This window comes from Sturnira hondurensis, unplaced genomic scaffold, assembly GCF_014824575.4.
Source record: "Sturnira hondurensis isolate 20B ecotype Veracruz unplaced genomic scaffold, ASM1482457v3 Scaffold0004136, whole genome shotgun sequence".
NCBI classification, from domain to species: domain Eukaryota; kingdom Metazoa; phylum Chordata; class Mammalia; order Chiroptera; family Phyllostomidae; genus Sturnira; species Sturnira hondurensis.
In genome coordinates this window covers 31,136,879-31,156,847 of record NW_028076767.1, presented here as the reverse complement: position 1 = coordinate 31,156,847, position 19,969 = coordinate 31,136,879, and the positions used below count along the sequence as shown (strand labels likewise).

Genomic DNA, 19,969 nt, shown 5'->3' with positions numbered 1-19,969 from the left:
TGTGCTATTTTGCTTGGGACTCCTGGCAGTCTTATCAAACCAAGCTCAGGACTGCTGTGTCAGTTGGTGAGACACATCTTCCTTTTGCTTCTAGCCTCTTGTATTAAGTGCTTTGTTAGACAATATGGCGAGGGCCCTGCTTTTGTTTCCCCTCTGGCTGCTCGTTCCTAGCTGCTACCTCCCGAATCTGTAGCTACTAGGGCAATGGTTCCCTGAGAAAGAAATCCAGAGACTATTTGGGAGACTCCCATCCATTGGATACCCAAGAAAAACCCCACATCTGAACAAATAGAAGAGAATGAGACACAATCTCACGAGAAACCCAACCCTCAGCACAGAGACCTACAATCAGGACAGACTCACAACCCTTAGCTTCTTGAGGAGTAGGATTTGGACCCAATGTCTAGTGTTCCAAGTGTCAAACTTCTCTCTGAGAGGTGACCAAAAGAAGTAGCTCTGAAAGCACCCCATTGGACTTTTCCTTCCTCTCACTGGTCTTTAAGTCCAGAGATGCCTGCTGTTGTCTTTGTGGCTTCTTGTCTCTGCTTCAGAGACTGATGATGATGAGTTTCACAGCCACCTACAGCTGCAAATGGTGGGAACTATAGCAGGTGAGTTGGGTGCAAGCCCAAGGTTTTAGAACAGAGGTTGGGCCATTGTCATGAGCTACCCAGAAGAATCTGGGCGCACCCACAATGCCACAAAGACCACAAGCCTATTTCAGCCTCAAAAGAAAGTTGTAAACACTTATTTTCTCCAAATAGCTCTTGGAAAGCTCAAAATCTTGCAACTCTTACTCATTGCGTAGTGCCCTAGAGTTTCAAAGTTAGGTTCCTTGAAACATGGAGGAGGGTGTCCAAGGTTTGGAGGTAAAGGGGTAAAGCTCAAAGTGTTGAAATCCAAACGGCAAATAGTCTGCATATAAATGGCTATATATTTTAGGTTTAACATAAATATTTTGGATCCACTAATAGAACCTACCTGAGAAATGTGGAAGTGTTGATTCATGACAAAGATGAATGTGGCTGTAAAAGGAAGTTCAGAACTTAGAAGTGTTGAGGTGAAGTGAATGGGGACTTCATTTCTGATTTGTACTGTGAACCAAGGCCAAGGAGTGTGTGGACCTGTGTTGCAGCCATTCAAGGCCAGACAGATTCACACAGGATTCAGGCAAACGGAATAAAATTTTTGGAGCCATGAGGATGCCTGAAATGCCTTTATTCTATGGTAGAGTGATCCGTACATGCCGCAAGCCATGTGTTGCACCAGCAGGGAGTCCCAACTCCCTTACATACTAAGCTGGCAGGGAGCCAAGATATTATATAACAAAGCATGATTTTGTGCATGCGGGTCCATGCTCAAGCTTATGGGAATACTGCTGAATATCATAGTTGTCCAGACATCTGGGTGAGGAAGCCTAACTGACTTCATTTTCCCTGCAAGGCCACATAGTGAAAACTCAATAAATATTTGTGTATTTAATATATGAATGAATGATTGGCCAAGATTGAGGTGTAGGTAGTTACACTATGCCTCCTTGCACAAGCAAAAGAAGGACAAAAACAAATTTAAAACTAAAAAGCAACCAGAACTGACAGAAAGTAGAACTATATGGAAGTCTGACAACCAAAGAGTTAAAGAAGAAACATTCATCCAGACTAGTAGGAGGGGGAGAGACCAGCAGCTGGGGTGGAGAGGACTCACACAAGGTGGCAGCTGGAGGAGCAGGTGGTCCCACATTTGCATACAGATAAACTGGGAGGAACAACAGGGCAGTGAGACAGACCATACAGCCCAGGGTTCTAAAGTGGGGAAATAAAACCTCAAAACCTCTGACTGAAAAAACCTGTGGGGGTTGAGGCAGTGGGAGAAACTCCCAGCCTCACAGGAGAATTTGTTGGAGAGACCAACAGGATCCTAGAACATACACAAACCCACCCACCCAGGAATCAGCACCAGAAGGGCCCAGTTTGCTTGTGGGTACCAATGGAAGTGACTGAAAGCTGACAGAGAGCTGAACAAATGCCAGTGTTCCCTGTTGGGCCCCTCTTCCACAACGCAGCCCAGTGGGTTGCCCCACCCTGGCTAATACCTAGGGCTCCACCCCTTACTACATAACAGACTTGCTGAGACAAAAAGAAAAATGTCCCAAATGAAAGAACAGTTCAAAGCCCTAGAAAAAAACATGACTAAGCAACAAAAAGATAGCCAACATATCAGATGCACAGTTCAGAACACTGGTAATCATTATGCTCACAGAATTAGTTGAGTGTGGTCACAAAATAGAGGAAAAAGTGACAGCTATGAAAAATAAAATTAAAAAATGAACAGAGAACTAACAGTGATGGAAAGGAAACTGGGACTCAAATCAATGGCTTGGACTAGAAGGAAGAAATAAACATTCAACCAGAATAGAATGAAGAAACAAGAATTTAAAAACAATAAGGAGAGGCCAAGGAACCTCCAGGACAACTTTAAACATTCTAACATCCAGATCATAGGGGTGCCAGAAGTGGAAAAGGAAGAACAACAAATTGAAAATTTATTTGAAAAAATAATGAAGGAGAATTTCCCCAGTCTGACAAAAGAAATAGACTTCCAGGAAGTCCAGAAAGCTGAGAGAGTCCCAAAGAAGATGGACCCAAGGAAGCCCACATCTAGGCACATCATCATTACATTACCTGAGATTAAAGATAAGGAGAGAACCTTCAAAGCAACAAGAGAAAAAGAGACAGTTAGGTACAAAGGAGTTCCCATAAGACTACAGCTGATTTCTCAAAAGAAACCTTGAAGGCAAGAAGGGGCTGGGAAGAAGTATTCCAAGTCATGAAAGGCAAGGACATTTATCCAAGATTACTCTATCCAGCAAAGCTACCATTTAGAAAGGAAGGACAGATAAAGTGCTTCTCAGATAAGGTCAAGTTCAAGGAGTTTGTCATCCCCAAGCCCTTATTATATGAAATGTTAATGAGACTTATATAAGAAAAAGAAGAAGATCAAAAATATGAACAGTAGAATGACAACAAATACAACTATCAACAACCAAACCTAAAAAAAAAAAGAACTAAGCAAACAACTAGAACAGGAACAGAATCACAGAAATGAGAAATGAACATTACATGGAGGATTATTAGTGGGGAAGGGAAGGGGAGGGAAAGGGAAAAAAAGGTACAGGGAATAAGTAGTATAAATGCTGGGTAGAAAATAGGGTGAGGTTAAGAATAGTATAGGAAAAGGAGAAGCCAAAGAAATTACATGTATGACCCATGGACATGAACTAAGCTGGGGAGAGAATGCAGGTGGGAAGGGATGTGCAGGGTGCAGGGGAATAAAGGGAGGTAATGGGACAACTGCAATAGTATAATCAATGAAAATATATTAAAAATATATATGAATGAATGAATGATTTTCTCTCCAGCTCCTGCATGCCCTGTGGTTCATTGCCTCCTGCCTTCTACAACTAGATCCAGTCAATGGAGAGAAGCTGCAAGGATGTGCGGGTTACCCCATATGCCTGCCCGTCTCTCTGCCAGCCCCACCTGCACCAAGGACATTCTTCCTCCACACACTCTCCTGATGTTTCTTCTCTCCAACGTTTAGATCAAAGATGAGCTTTGGTCAAGGGAATTCAGTGGATCCTGTACACTGAGCTTCAAACTTGCTCTGCCCCATTCGAAAGAGAACCAAGCAGATCACAAAAGCGTGTTTCCCTTTGTCCCTTGATTATTAACAACCCTTAACAATCAGAGCAAATTTTACTCTTCTCCAGAGCTTTTACAAGTACAATTTCATTTTAACATGTGGATATTTTATTTTTCATATATTTTATTGATTATACCATTACAGCCGTCCTATTCCCCCCCGTATCCCCTCCACCCTGCACACCCCCTCCCCTACCATTCCCCTCCTTTAGTTTATGACCACGTGTCACAAGTTCTTTAGATTCTATATTTCCCCCACTATTCTTGCCCTCCCCTGTGTATTTTCTACCTACCATCTATGCTACTTATTCTCTGTACCTTCTCCCCCCTTCTCCTCCTCCCACTCCCCTGTTGCTAACCCTCCATGTGTTCTTCATTTCTATGGTTCCCACTCCTGATCTAGCTGTCCTCTTGGTTTGCTTTTGTTTTAGGTGTGGTTGTTAATAACTGTGAGTTTGCTGTCCTTTCACTGTTCATATTTTTCATCTTCTTTTTCTTATATAAGTCCCTTTAACTTGTCATATAATAAGGGCTTGGTGATGATGAACTCCTTGAACTTGACCTTATCTGAGAAGCACTTTATCTGCCCTTCCATTCTAAATGGAAGCTTTGCTGGATAGAGCAACGTGGATGTAGGTCCTTGCCTTTCATGACTTGGAATACTTCTTTCCAGCCCCTTCTTGCCTGCAAGGTTTCTTTTTGAGAAATCAGCTGACAGTCTGATGGGAACTCCTTTGTAGGTGACTGTCCCCTTATCTCTTGCTGCTTCTAGAATTCTCTCCTTCATTTTAATCTTGGCTAGTTTAATTATGATGTGCCTTGGTGTGTTCTTTCTTGGGTCCAACTTTTTTAGGACTCTTTGAGCTCCCTGGATTTCCTGGAAGTCTATTTCCTTTGCCAGACTGGGGAAGTTCTCCTTATTATTTGTTCAAATAAGTGTTCCACTTGTTGCTATTCCTCTTCCCCATCTGGTATCCCTATAATTCGGATGTTGGAATGTTTAAAGATGTCCTGAAGGTTCCTAAGCCTCTCCTCCCTTTTTTGAATTCTCGTTTCTTCATCCTTTTCTGTTTGGTCATTTTTTTTTCTTCCTTTTGGTCCACTCAATTGATTTGAGTCCCAGTTTCCTTTCCATCACTAGTGGTTTCCTGTGCATTTCCCTTCATTTCAATTAGTTTAGCCTTCATTTGTTCCTCTAATTTGTGACTAAAATCAACCAGTTCTGTGAGCATCCTGATCACCAGTATTTTGAACTGTGCACCTGATAGGTTGGCTATTTCTTGGTCACTTAGAGTTATTGGCTTTGAGGCTTTGCGTTCTTCTTGAGCCATAATGTTTTGGTCTGTTCGCGCCTGTTACATATGAGGGGCAGAGCCCTAGGTGTTCACCAGGGCGGGGCAACTCAGTTGCTGGGTAGTGATGCTATATGTGGGGGTGGGGTCAAAGAGGGGCAATGGCGGTTCCCTCTGCTGCTTTCTGCCACTGGGGCCTGCGCAGTCTGTCTCACTGCTCACTCCTTCGCCTGGTTTATCTGCACACCAATGTGTCACTGCAGTCAACCTGCCGCATTACGCCTTCACTGGGTCCACCCATTGCTACCCCACACCTGGGATCCACCAACTGCTGCCTGCACACCCGGGTCAGTCTGGCCGAGTTTTCCTGCACAACCCCGCTCTGCCAGCCGCTGGCTCCGCCCCTCTTACCGGTCTGGCTGAGCGGTTCGTTGTTGTCGAACTTCCGTATAGTTCAATTTTCTGTGTTTCGGTTGCATTTTTGTTACTAAAACTTTGTTGTCTTTAAACTTGGTTGTGCAAGGAGGCACAGTGTTTCCACCTATGCCTCCATCTTAGCTGGAAGTCCAACAAATAGATATTTTAAATCACTTAGTCAAGCAAATATTTTTCTAGTCTGAAATATATAAAGAATACTGTTAAAAATGTCCACAATCTCTCTTTCAAAAATACTGTTTATTCTTTTATAACATATACATTAATACTTAAGCCATATTTAATATTACTTTGCATGTTTTAATTTTTTTACAAACTATTATACTATTATACTGTGTATATCATTCTGGGACTTCATTTTATTTTTTATGCTTAACACAGTTTGTGTAATTTACTCATGTTGCTATATGTAACTTCATTTTATGAATTACTGCTATATTGCTTCCTATTATAGTAAAATACTAAAATTTATTGATTCTTCTCATTCTGAATATTAAAATTTCATCTAATGTTTTGCTAGTACAACTTTAAACAAACATTCTTATCTTTCCTTCTTTGGTTCATATGGGAGAGACCTTGTTCCTCTAATGCAGTCACAAAGAAGCAGTGTTGGAGTCATTTTGGAGCTTTGGTTGTACTGATAACTGCTTTCAGTTATTGATGAGATTTTGCTCTTTCTATTTATGTCTTTTACCTAGCTATCTTTTCCAAGTGTGCATATGGAAGTGTGAATGTGTGTGTAATAGGTGGTGGGGGTCTCTTTTTCTTCCACAAGAATAGATTACCCAGCACTCACTGATCCACATGGCCACCTTCGCCAAATGTCAAGTTCCCATGCATACGTGCTTCTTTGTGCGAGCTCTCTGCTCCACTGAGCTGCTTGTTTCTTGTCAGAACTATTCTGCCCTAATTAATATAGTTTGATAATCCGTTTTCATGACTCTTTGGGGGAAATCTTCTTACCTTTTCTTCTTATTCAAAATGGTCTGCTTTCTTGGCCCAAAAGGATTTAAAAGTCACTTTGTTGAGTTTCATGAAAAGCCATATTAGAATTATCATTTGATTTTATTATATTTATACAGTAATTCAGGCAAATTGATATCTTTCAATATTGAGTTTTCCAGTAATGGATATGAAATTTAGGTTTTACAATATTTTATTACTTTTTTAACAACAATAACAAATTTTTTTAATTTATTTAATCATTTTTCAAGTACAGTTTTCTGTCTATTACTCCCATCCCATCCCACCCCCCGTGCTCCCCCCTCCCTCCCATTTCCACCCTTCTCAATTGTTGTCCATGTATCCTTTATATATGTTCCTCTAAATCCCTCCCCTATTTCCCCTGAAATTCCCTCCCCGCTTCCCTCTGATCACTGTCAGCCTGTTCTCTATTTCAGTGTCTTTGGTTATATTTTGCTTGCTTGTTTGTTTTGTGGTTTAGCTTCCAGTTAAAGGTGACATCATATGGTATTTGTCCTTCAACACCTGGCTTATTTCACTCATCATAATGCTTTCCAGTTCCATCCATGTTGTTGCAAAAGGTAGGAGCTCCTTCTTTCTTTCTGTGGCATAGAATTTTACATGCTTTTGTTCCTTAATCATGCATTTCTAACTGGAACTATCTTTACACTTTTAAGGTCATGAAATCTTTAAGAGTTATCATCACTGTTTGCAGTGGGTTTTTATTATGGATTAGAATGGTAATTGATTATGATCATTGCTTTTATATACACCAAGCTTATGAAACATTTATTACTGCTAATAGTATAAACATTCTTTTTATTTGCCACACTTACAACATTAATGAGCTAGAATTGGTCTCTACCTTTATCGAAGTTACATGTGCACATGTTTAAAGAGCAAAAAAGTTCTGTAAGGTCTGCATATAAAAATGGGGGTCTCCCTTACCCCCTACTATTTTCCACCTCTCAGAGGCAACCATATGCAACTCTTTTAGCTGATTATTTGAGTGTGTGTTGGGGGGGGTTGCCCCATACTTCACATAGCATGCTTAAAATGCCACTTCTCGATATCTCACTTTTAGGCATGATTATGGACTTCCCACTAAGGAAGATAGGACATAAAATTCTGTTACTCCTGACCTCATGCCACACACACACCCTTTCTACTCCCCATCACCCTACTACCATTGCTGTGGACTGCTCTGCCTGGTTCCAGGAATTGTAACCCAACCCCCTATGGCTAAGGGCTAGCAATGACCTTTGGAATGGGAGCCACAGGAGACAAAGCTTGTCTCTGGTAGCAAATGCTGCCTCAGTTTCCTCCTGCTCCCAAAGCTTGGTCGGAAGTCAGAGACAGGTAAGACTCCTCACAGTGGGGGGCAACCTAAGCCAGACTCTATCACTCGGGAGGCCATCATGGAAGGACTTGGGGAGCTGCAACGAAGAGGGAGCAATGGACTCTCGCCCCCAGGCTTTGACAAAGCCAGAGTCTCCATGTTCTCTGGGAGAAGTGCTTTCTGGCTCTAATCCCCTTAAGCCTGAATACCTGATGGGGAGGGATGCATCTCCTTGCCTTGCTAGAGCATGTCCTGGGGAAAAATCTGGCACAACAAAGACTTCCTGATAAACCTGTGAAATCTGCTTTGCTAAGAGTGCTTTCATTCATATGTTAAGGGTTTGAGCAGGAAACCCTAAAACTCTGTTCCTGATAGACTCTGACTCATACTAAGCCCTTAGATTTCTTTGAAGTGTGATCTACTGTTTGATCCTTGCCACCCTGCATTACTATGCATTACAGCCCAATAAAAGGCCCTGGAGGAGGGGGCTCAACGCCTTTTTCCCCTGAGAAACTGGCCACTGCTCAAGGCCTTTTTCCTCTGGGAAAATGGCCACCTCTCCCCCCCAAGCAGATCACATCGTATCTCTGTCATATTTACTCTCATCTGTGGCGGACAGGGTGACTTTCCTTGAAAGTCATACTACCATTATATTCTAATTTTGGATAACTGAATAGTCAATGTCTCCATTATGGCTTGAGGTTGATGTGTGCAGCTAAATCTTGTACAGTCCCTGCTGCGCTGTGTTGGTCCCTAGGGTGTATGTTGGTCCCACTGTGACCAGGATGCAGAGCAATTCCATGACCATGGAGGTCCCCTGTGCTCGCCCTTTACAGTGACCCCATCCCCATCATACCTAATCTGCAAATGCCAGTCTGCTCTCCGCTCTATAGCTTCAAGTGTGTAATATACAGGGAAGCATACAGTACATGACATTTTGAAATTGCCTTAGTTCACTTAGCATAATGTATTATGAAAATTAAAATTGTAGCCCATGTAAATAAGCCATTTCTTTTTGTTGTGAGAAACACTGAATAGTGTTTCTTTGTCTGGAAGCACCAGTTTGTTTAGTCATTTGCTTATTATTGGACATTTTGTTGGATCAAACACATACAAGTTGTGAGAGTCATACTGCACAGTGCGTTTGGGTTTTTATTTGTTCCATCCACAGTGGTTGGAAGAGGGAGTCATTCGGGAGCAGACCTGCTTCCCTGCTAACATTACCCAGGCTCTGGTGAACCCTCTTTCTTCCTTCAGCTGAGCAGCTGTTGGTCAGGATGAAGAAATGAGGCCATAAGCTGGCTACATCCTGGGAGCCTGGGCTTGAAAGTTTAGGACACAGCCTACAACTAGGGCCCCTTTTTGTCCAGGGCCCCCAAGTAGGGCATCACCATAAAGATCTCAGCTCGGGGGAGGGACCCAGTGCAGAGCAGAGGCCCCATGCAGAGGAAGCACTGTTTCCTGCAGGCTTGTCCAAGTCTCTCTGAGAATGAAGATGAGTAACTCCTCACCCTGTATTTGCCGTCTCTGCCTGGATTTCACAATCCAGAAGCAGAATCTGTCTCTGTTCTGGAAGTGGGCTACTGTCTCACAGCCGTTGTACCCCATCCTGGGCACTTCCTCTTGTATCACAGGAAGTGGGGCCTCTGTCCTCCAACAGAGCAGAGTCCGGGCTCTCCCAGCACACACTAGGACAGAGCAGGTTCCTCAGGCCTCCATCCCTGCCTCCTGGCCCTGCCCTCCTCCTTGCCTGCTGCTGACTCTGCTGCTGGGCCTCACAGGTGAGCACAAGTTGAGATAGATTTTCCTCTTCCTCCCCTGGACCTTTTCCTGCCCCGGAAAATTTAGAGCCTCCAGGAAAACAGGGAGCCTCACCCAGTGCTGTCACAGAGGGCCTAGAACAAAGCAACATCTGAGCGCATGAAATCAGGGTCCAATGTTTTTCTCTGTGAGTCCATCACCTGAACCTGGGTACCAGAGATATCAAAACAGATGGTACTTCAAACCACAGCAGTGACAGCTTTGTAGACATTAAACCTGTAATTGTTACAACATCCCTGTGTGAAAACTATGATTATCATCCCTGATTTGCAGATGAGGAGACTGAGGCACAGAGAGTAACTTGCCCAATGTTGCCTATGGGAGGCAGAGGGTGAGCTGGGATTCAAGTCCAGGCTGAGCAGCTCCAGAGCTCATTCTTTAACCACATCATACAGCTTCTCAGTGGAAGCTGATTGTGGAAAAACACAGAGAACTAAACTGAAGAGTAGTCATCTCCCATCAGGCCACACTTCTATATGTATATCTGTGATGCTTGTATCCTGTGTGTGTGTACAAGAATGTTTAAGGGAGTACCCACACACCCACAACTGGGATTTTAAAAAGACTTTTCCTTTGTTCTCTTCAAATCCTTTTCAGTCCATATGCAATGATTGAACAGGTGTTTAGTTTCCTCTGTCTCTTAGACACCCTCTCTCCTTTACTTCTCTAAATGTGTCCCTTACCCTCCCCCAATCTTTTAAGACAAGCAAACTTCTCCCTTAGTACAATGAGTAGAATTTTGTGAATTACAATCCTGGTGTCCCTCTTCTATGATAGATGTGGGTGGAGGGAAAAAAGGGCATAAAAGACACATACCATTCTGCCTATATGATCTCTATATCTATACCTAATATATCTACACTTACATCTATATATCTATATCCTGTAATATCAATTGAAGCATCAAGCCCCAGGAAGTAAAGTGAGTAATAACTTATCAGTTTCTTGAACACTCACTATGTGCAGATACTGTTAGAAATTCTTGTCTCTTATCTCATGTGATCATTATATCCAAGGTGGAATACCTTGTCACCCCTAATTATGGAGGAAAAAACCACAGAGGGGTTCGAGGTCACTCAGTGGTAAATGGTAGAGCTATTATTTGAACTCAAACAGTTTGATCTTAGAATTCATTTCCACTATTTGGACCAGGGAGTGCGAGAAAGGTTGGGTGTTGGGGGAGAGGGTTTGTAGTTCTCTGCTCCTGGGCTCTTCTGCTTTCTACACATGCAGAAGACACATTTGTTTTTTACCAAGTCACTTAGTTGGGAAATTCGGTTCCTGACATCATTTCCGCAACTTGCCCACTTAAAATAAGCTTCAGAGGTTCAGAGAGGAGTTTGACTGACCAGTTCATACATGTAATAAATGTTTATTGGATACTTCCAATGTGCCAAAACTTTGTAGGAACTTGGAATGTGTTGCTAATAAAAGAAACAAAGCAACTGCCCTCAGGGAGCTTATATCCCAGTAGAGAAATTACAGTTAGCAATAGACATAATAAATCATATAGAATAATGATATAAGTAAATGATATAGAATATTAGAAACTGTTAAGTTTTAGAGGGAAATGGAAGTATTGTTAAATAGGAGAGTTGGGGGATCTGTAAGTTGGCATGTAGGTTAAACAGTGTAGTCTGGGTGGGCATCAATGTGAAGGGGAATTTCAAGCCAAAATTTTAAAAAAGTTGGGAGTGAGCCACGGTGTCAGGGGGAAGAGCCTTCCTGTCAGGGAACAGCATGTGCAAAGTCCATAGCAGTAGATTCTTTTGCTTTGTGTGGTTATTTTAGCTTTTTCTCTGTGTGAAAAGATTTCTACTGCAAGGCTTTGAAGAAGAAAGAAGTGAGATAAGGTTAAAAATACCATAGCATTTAGTTGAGAATAGACTACAACAGGACACAGAGAGAAGTAGGTAGAGCATTCACACGAACAGAAAGAAGTGACTTGTACCAACACAGTAGCCAGTGGAGACAGCGGGGAAGATGGAGACCTGGGTGCATGGGAAACTGGAGCCACAGGATTTCTGATGCACAGGATTCAGGGTGGGAGAGCAAGACTCCACATGGTGGTGATCTGAGCATCTGGAGAAATAGAGGTGTCTCAAGTGAGAAAGACAGAGCTGTGGGGGAAATTCAGGAGTTCACTATGGACATGTTAGCTGTGACATGTGTGTTCTCATCCAAAGAAAATGTGAGTGGGCAATTGGACATACAGTCCAGGGTTCAAAAGAAAGGCCTGGACAGAGATGTAAATATGAGATTTATAGCTGCATGGATGTCAGAGTTTTGAATCCACTTCTCTTTCTCTGTTCCCACCACTTCTCTCTCGATACTCATGACCATTTCTCTGATTTTTGTTTCAGCTATCCAGCTTCCCCCTTCTCAATCTTCTTCTCCTGACTTTAAAACCTGAACCATGATGTGCTTGGTTCCAAGGGACCTGTCCTGTGACAGCACGTGACCTCCTTGGGTGCTGTGTGGTCACACACAGTGCTGAGTGGGAGGAGCTCACCAGTTCACACTCTGCAAAGGTGACCCACAGATTTTCTCCCTGAGGAGAAGCTAAGAAACAGAAAAGAACACAGGGTTTATCAGTTGTTGCATATCTGTCTCCACCTCTGAGTGACATTACTTTTTTTTCTTTTTTAAATATGTTTTATTGATTATGCTAGTGCAGTTGTCCCAATTTTTCTCCCTTTGCCCACCTCTGCCTAGTACCCCCCACCTTCCAGCAATCTCCCCTCACTCCACTTAGTTCATGTCCATGGCTGATGCTTATGTCTTTGGCTTCTCCACTTCCTATACTTGTCTTTACATACCCCTGTTTATTTTGTACCTACCAACTATGCTTCTTAATCCCTACACCTTTTCCCCCATTCTCCCCCTTCTCTCTCCCAGCTGATAACTCTCCAAGTGATCTTCATGTTTATGATTCTGTTCCTGTTCTGATTGTTTGCTTAGTTTGGTTTTTTATATGTAATTGTTGATAGTTGTGAATTTGATGCCATTTTAACGTGCATGATTTTGACTTTCTTCTTTTTCTTAAATAAGTCCCTTTAACATTTTATGTATTAATGGCTTGGTGACAATGAACTCCTTTAGATTTATCTTTTCTGGGAAGTACTTTATGTGCCCTTTTATTCTGAATGATAGCTTTGCTGTATAGAGTAATCTAGGTTGTGAGTCCTTGCTTTTCCTCACTTTGAATATTTCTTGCGAATCCCTCCTAGCCTATAAAGTTTCTTTTGATAAATCAGCTGACAATCTTATGGGAACTCCCCTGTAGGTAACTAACTTCTTTTCTCTTGTTGCTTTTAAGATTCTCTCTTTATCTCTAACATTTGGCATTTTAATTATGTGTCCTGAAATTGGCCTCTTTACATCCATCTGGTTTGGGACTCTCTGTGCTTCCTGGATTTGCATGTCTATTTCCTTCACCAAATTAGGGAAGTTTTCTTTCATTATTTTTTAAAATAAATTTCCAACTTCCTTCTCTTTCCCTTCTCCTTCTAGCACCCCTATGATGCAAATGTTGCACCTCATGAATTGTTTCAGAGGCTACTTATACTATCCTCATTTTTTCAGATTTTTTTTTATTTTACTGATTATGCTATTACAGTTTTCCCATTTTTCTTCCCTTTATCCCCCTCTTCCATGCACCCTCATTTCCGCAGAAATACACCTCCCCCTTAGTTCATGTCCATGGGTCATACATTTAAGTTCTTTGGCTTCTACATTTCCTATACCATTCTTAACTTTCCCCTGTCTATTTTGTGCCTACCAACCATGCTCCTATTCCCTGTACCTTTTCCCCCATTCTTCCCCCTCATCCTCTCCACAGATAATTCTCCATGTGATCTTTATTTCTGTGATTCTGTTCCTGTTCTAGTTGTTTGCTTAGTTTGTTTGTTGGGTTTTGTTTTTTTTTTAGGTTCAGTTGTTGATATTTGTGAATTTGTTGTCATTTTACTGTTCATAGTTTTGATCTTCTTTTGTTTCTTAGATGAGTTCCTTTAACACTTCATATAATAAGAGCTTGGTGATGATGAACTCCTTTAACTTGACCTTATCTGGAAAGCACGTTATCTGCCCTTTTATTCTAAATGATAACTTTGCTGGATAGAGTAATCTTGAATGTAAGTCCTTGCCTTTCATGACCTTGAATACTTCTTCCCAGCAGCTTCTTGCCTGCAAAGTTTCTTTGAGAAATCAGCTGGTAGTCTGATGGAAACTCCTTTGTAGGTAACACTCTCATTTTCTTTTTTTTAACTTTTAATTTCTATTTGTTTTTTTTAATTTTTATTTTTATTTAATTCTTCATCAAGTAGAGTTTTCTGTCTTATATTCCCAGCCTCATTTTTTCTCCTTATTTTTAATTTTGATGTGTCTTGGTGTGTGCTTCCTTGGGTCCAACTTCTTTGGGACTCTCTGAGCTTCCTGGACTTCCTGGAAGTCTATTTCCCTTACCAGATTGGGGAAGTTCTCCTTCATCATTTTTTCAAATAAATTCTCATTTTCTTGCTCTTCCTCTTCTCCTCCTGGCACCCCTATGATTCAGATGTTGTGACATTTAAAGTTGTCCCAGATGTTGCTAAGCCTCTCCTCATCTCTTTGAATTCTTGTTTCTTTTTTTTATATTTTATTTATTTATCTTTAGAAAGCAAGGGAAGAAGAGAGGGAGAGAAATACCAATGTATGGTTGGCTCTCGTGAGTCCCCTCCTGGGAACTGGCCTGCAACCCAGGCATGTAGCCTGACTGGGAATCGAACCGCGATTGTGTGGTTCGCAGGCCCCTGCTCAATCCACTGAGCTACACCAGCCAGGGCAAATTCTTGTTTCTTTATTCTGTTCTGGTTGAATGTTTATTTCTTCCTTTTGGTCCAAATTGTTGATTTGAGTCCCTGTTTTCTTCCCTTCACTGTTGGTTCTCTCTATATTTTTCTTTATTTCACTTTGTATAGCCTTGACTTCTTCCTTTATTTTGCAGCCATGTTCAATCATTTCTGTGAACATCCTGATCACCAGTATTTTGAACTCTGCATCTGATAGGTTGCCTATCTCCTCATTGCTTAGTTCTTTTTCTGGAGTTTTGATCTGTTGTTTCATTTAAGCCATATTTTTTTGTCCCAGCCCACCTGTTATATTGTAAATGGTAGAGTCTTATGCGTTCGGCAGGGCAGAGAAACCCTCTTTGCTGTGTTGTGGTGCTGCATGTGGGGCAGGGGTCAAATAGAAACAATGCCACTTGCTGGCTCTCACCCCACATTCAGTCACTTCCCCCACTACCCACAAGTGAATTTGGCCCTTCTGGTGCTGATTCCCATGTGGGTGTGTTTGTGTACATTCTAGAATCCCATGGGTCCCTCCAATGGACTCTCCTGCAAGACTCAGAGTTTCTCCCTCTGCCACAACCCCCATGATTTTATAGTCAGCATTTCTGAGGCTTTATTTCACCACACTGAAATCCTAGGTGCACAGTCTATCTCACTCCCCAGTTGTTCTTTCTTGCCTATCTGTACACAAATGTACAGCTGCTCTGTTTGCCAGCTGCTGCCTTGACGTGCACCCTGTACCCTAGCTGCCCATCCCTGCCCCTCCTTCCAAGTCTAGATGAATATTTCTTCTTTAACTCCTTGGTTGTCAGACTTCCATATCATTCAATTTTCTGGCAGTTCCAGTTGTTTGTTGTTTTTAACTTAGTTGTTGTCTTTCTTTTGGTTGTACAAGGAAGCAAAGAGTATCTACCTATGCTTCCATCTTAGCCAGAAGTCAGAATTCTTTTTTCTTGTTGTTCTAATCAGTTGTTTTCACTTCCTTATGTTCTAAATCATTGATTTGATTCTTGGCTTTATCCACTCCTCTGTGGTTTCCCTGTAAACTGTTCTTTATTTCAATTAGTGTATCCTTCATTCTGACTGGATCTTTTTCATGCTGATGAGGTCCTCAAAGTTTCTTGAGAATCCTTATAACCAGTGTTTTGAACTCTGAATCTGATAGATTGCTTATCTCCATTCCGTTTAGCTCTTTTTCTTGAGTTTTGATCTGTTCTTTCACTCAGGCCATGTTTCTTTGTCTCCTCAATTTGGCAGCCTCCCTGTGTTCATTTCTCTGTATTAAGCAAAGCTGCTTTGACTCTGTGTCTTGGTAGTGTGCCTAATATATTGGGTGTCCTAAAGGGTCCATTGGCACAGCCTCCGCTATCACCCAAGCTGGGTACTTGAGGTGCACCCTTTGTGTGTGCTGAATATACTCTCCTCTTGTAGTTGAGGTTTGGTTGCTGTTGACAGATCAATGGGAGTGATTTACCCAGGCCAGTCAGCTGCAGGGACTGGCTGTGACCACTGACCACAAACCTCTGCCCTCCATGGGGGATCAGCTATGCAGGGGCAGGATGGTGGTGCTCCAGTGTGGTCTGTAGCTATCAACTGGGTGCACTGGCTCTGGGGTTTCCCAGGTGGCATGGGCCAAGTTCAGCCCCTACCTGTTTTTTTGCCCGGGGCCACCATGCCTGAGCTATAAAGCAATGTGAGATGGCTGCTCCTTGTGCTGGGCTTGGAGATTCACGGTTAAACCCAAGGTGTGAATCTAGTCTGGCTGCTGCTAATGCCAGGCCTTGGGCTCATTAAAGCCAGCTACTGCTTGTTTGAGAGGATTTAGGAAGTTGTAAAGCATGAGCCAAGACCAGTCACCCATATGGAAAATCAGGTTTGGTGGGTCCATAATTTGAGTGTGGCAGAGTCTCTGGGGATCTCCAAGGCAGGTCAAACAGTTTTAGGCAGGTTGATGGAGTCTCAGATATGGCATGAGCTTGCTGGCTTTGTGGGAAGAGGGTTTCGAAAAGGGACCATGGCCTCTGCTCGTTCTGATGCCAAACACTTCAGTTTCTCCCTGTCAAGCTGCTACCCCAGTGCTGGAGCTCAAAGGGAGCAAGTGTGAGTAAATGAGTCCACATGGGGGTTCTTTAAGAGGAACTTCTTGTGGCTCCAGCAGTTTCTCCCACCGACTCAATCCCTACTGGTTTTTGCAGCCGGAAATTGTGGGAACTTATCTTCCTGGTCCTGTAACCCTAGCCTGGGAGGCCTAGTGTAGGACTGAGACCCCTTGCTCCCAAGATTTCCTTCCCAAATTTTTATTCACCACATGTGGTTGAAGGACCAGTACATTCTGCATCTGCTTCCCTCCTACCAGTCTGGGTGGATATAGTTTCTTTAATTTCATAGTTGTCAGACATCCATTCAATGCAATTTCTGACAGTTCTGAGTTATGGTTGTTCTATGTTTTAGCTGTAAATTTGCTGTGGTCATGCAAAGGGGTGAGCCATGTCTGCCTATACCACCATTGTCACCTCAAGTCCCCTCCCTGAATTTCCCCCCACACACATGGGTGCGGGACCAGTTTGTTCCATGTCTCTGTGTCTCCATGTCTCCATGTCTCCTCATCTCTTACCAGTCTAGATGGATGTGGTTCCTTTAGTTCTGTAGTTGTCAGACTTCCATTCAACTCAATTTCTCATGGTTCTGAGAGGTTTGTTCTTTGGTTTAGTTGTAATTTTGATGTGGTCATGGGAGGAGCCAAGCTCTGTTTACCTACACCAGCATCTTGACCAGAAGTTGTCGTTCCAATTGTTTTACTAAGCAAATAATCTAATCTTATACAATTATACACAACATTCCATTTAGTAATGAAAAATGAAGTTATTTCACTTCTTCATATTAAACAATAACAGTACTAACTCCCTGAGACATGCACTACAAGCATATAATCCATTCTGTCATCAATACACTGGACTTGGCATTTTAGATATTATGTTTCCACTTTAAATTAAGTCCTATTTACTGATACAAAAGCAGGCAAAGACAATGAGTAGGCAGTTCATTAAATAAAAAATACAAAGAGCCAATGACAACACTGATATATCAATCATATTTGTCATGAAGAAATAAAAACTTAAAAATTAAGCTACCATGTTTTACTCATATTGGCAAACATTAAAGATTTTAAGGGATAGTATCTACAGTTTACCAGGGAGTATGCAGGTGAGGGGGGAGGGGTTGTGAAAGGGTGGTCACACGTATAAACCAGCTGGAAGTGTAAGTTGCACTTTTTGGAGAGCTACTTGGCAATATTTATCAAAACTCTAAAAAAGTTTAATCTCTTTGAACCAATCGTTCCACTTCCAGAACCCTTCTCAAGGACATGACTAAGCACACACCTCAGAACGTGGTCACAGGGTGCTCCCTGCACCACTGCTCACAGTGACATCTGCAGATGATCAAATGTCTGACCCAGAGGAACACTGAGTAAGCGGTGGCCCCTCCCTTTCAGCAGGCCATGGGCATCCCCTCGATGCCACCCTCCCAGCCTCCCTCAGCTCCTTCCTCCCCACCCAGAGTCCACTTCCCACAGGGTCTAAGGATCGCTTCCTCAGTGAGGTGACCCGAGTCCAGGGAACTGAGGAGGAGTCTTCTGGGGACCCGTGGGAAGTGCACCCCTCACTGACAAACGGAGATGTGAGAGGAGGAGCAGCCTTTCCTGACTTTTAGATGCAAATCTGCGAAGACATGAAGCTGCAATTGCAGCCGCAGCTCTCAGGACCAGAAGACAAGCCTAAGACCAAACACACTGAGGTTGAGGCCAGAGTCCTTAATGACACCTCTGAGCTGCACGTGTGTGAGACAACAAGTGTCCTTGGTTACTTAAGTCCATTATGTTTGAACACTTCCCTCTGGTCAAAAGTACCCTAACTGATATTAGCTGCACAATAGAATACTTTAGAGCTGGTAAAAGTTATGCCACAGAAGTATTTCTGAACAATAGATGTGCAGTTATCAGAAAAAATTACAAAATAGTATGTTCCCATTTTATTCAAAAACAAGTGTCTTAAATGTGGATTTATTTGACAAGACAAAGATTTTAGGAATAGTTATCTCTGACATAGTTATATCTGCAGGACAGACATTTAAATGTGTCCCTGTTGTACACCTGCCTTTTCTAGTTCATCTTTAACAGGCGTGTGCAGGCAGGCGTCAGAGACACTCGGGTTCAGCTCAGTCCTCTGCAGTAAAGCGAGTCACAGTCCTTTTGCCAGTGGAGGGTCTCCTTGCCTCCCATTTGTAAAAAACGCAAGCTTGTGAAGCGTGATTAAAAAAAGTGCAAAAAGCAAAGTATTTCTGTGTCCGTTAAAATTGTGCCACACTCTTTGATTTCTTCTGTCAATCCACTGCACACTGGGGAGGAAGAAAAGGTAAATATGTAATCTACAAAGCTATGTCTAGTGGGTGTATAGTCTTTTAATTGAAAAAGTGGTGTTTTTCTTTTACAAACTCTTGAGTGAATATGGAACATTACAGTTTTCATTTTCCTTTCTTATCATAACATGACTTTGTACCATTTTGTATCGCATCTTTTTCTGTGAAGCAAAAACAGACTTGAAATAAAGGCTCTTCAGGGGCCATAAGAATAGCAAATTATATAAGTCATTGCGGGTGAGAACAGTAAACTACTCTAGGAAGGTTCAGACTCATCTGGAGACAAAACATCCTGTGTGTAGACCTATCAGGTGACTTGAGAGCTACTGAAGAAGCAGAGTGCTCATCTATTTGGGGTCCTTCAAGTGTCCATTCTTTTTCTCTTTGTCGTCATCCATAAACAAACGTGTTTCTTGATGACCCTGGTCTATATCCAGGTTTAGGAAGAATCTATCAAATTCAAGTCATTGCAATGCAAATCCCTGTCACTTTTACAAAGGTTTCTTTCAGTGCCCAGTCCCTCTATAACATATCCAGCCAATTACGTTCATCTTTAAAGCTTCTGATTGCTTGTCTCTCTTGGTTGGTAAACTTTCTTTTCATAATATGAAAGCATTCCCAAATTGAACTGCACCCTGGAAAACTAGTGTTCATTGTGTCAATCCCAATGTGTAGCTCAGGTTCACCAGCAGGTACAGCACTGTCCCTTTAACAAGAGAAAGGACTGACATGGGGTAAGGATTCAGTGAGTCTTTTGCAAGAATTTGTTTTTCTTTCACAGTTCTTTACGAACTAATATTATTCCAAAGGATACTCAATTTCTACGTAACTCATTTCCTCATCATCAGAAAACCAGCCACGCCACGGCTGCCTTAGCTTCCCAAGCACAGAAGGACTGGCCGATGCCCTCCTGCTCCTCAGGCTGCATGGGTCATACCAGCAGCTCAGCTCAGCTCAGCTGGGGAGCCAAGCTTCCCAGGAAAAGGCCCAGCACACACCCTCCATTGCTGGCACCAAGCACAACCACTTGGCAAGAAAAAAATTAAACCCACTCTTTGCCACATCACTTTACTTCTCTGTGCCTCATTTTCCTCATTCCTAATAGGGTCCCACATTACAGGCTTGTTGTGAGGGTTACATGTATGAAACACGCAATGTGCTGAGCTCAAG

At 42.4% G+C, this 19,969-nt stretch overlaps 1 protein-coding gene across 1 annotated transcript in view; it reads left to right on the top strand.

Moving 5' to 3' along the window:
- The first annotated feature begins 842 nt into the window (after positions 1–842).
- LOC118985992 (signal-regulatory protein beta-1-like) overlaps positions 843–19,969 on the top strand; it is a 24,699-nt gene continuing 5,572 nt past the window's right edge. Inside the window, exons 1-2 of the mRNA XM_037044771.1 lie at positions 843–861; positions 9,365–9,511. Coding sequence (XP_036900666.1) covers positions 843–861; positions 9,365–9,511 — 166 coding nt within the window. The remainder of the gene's footprint in view (positions 862–9,364; positions 9,512–19,969) is intronic.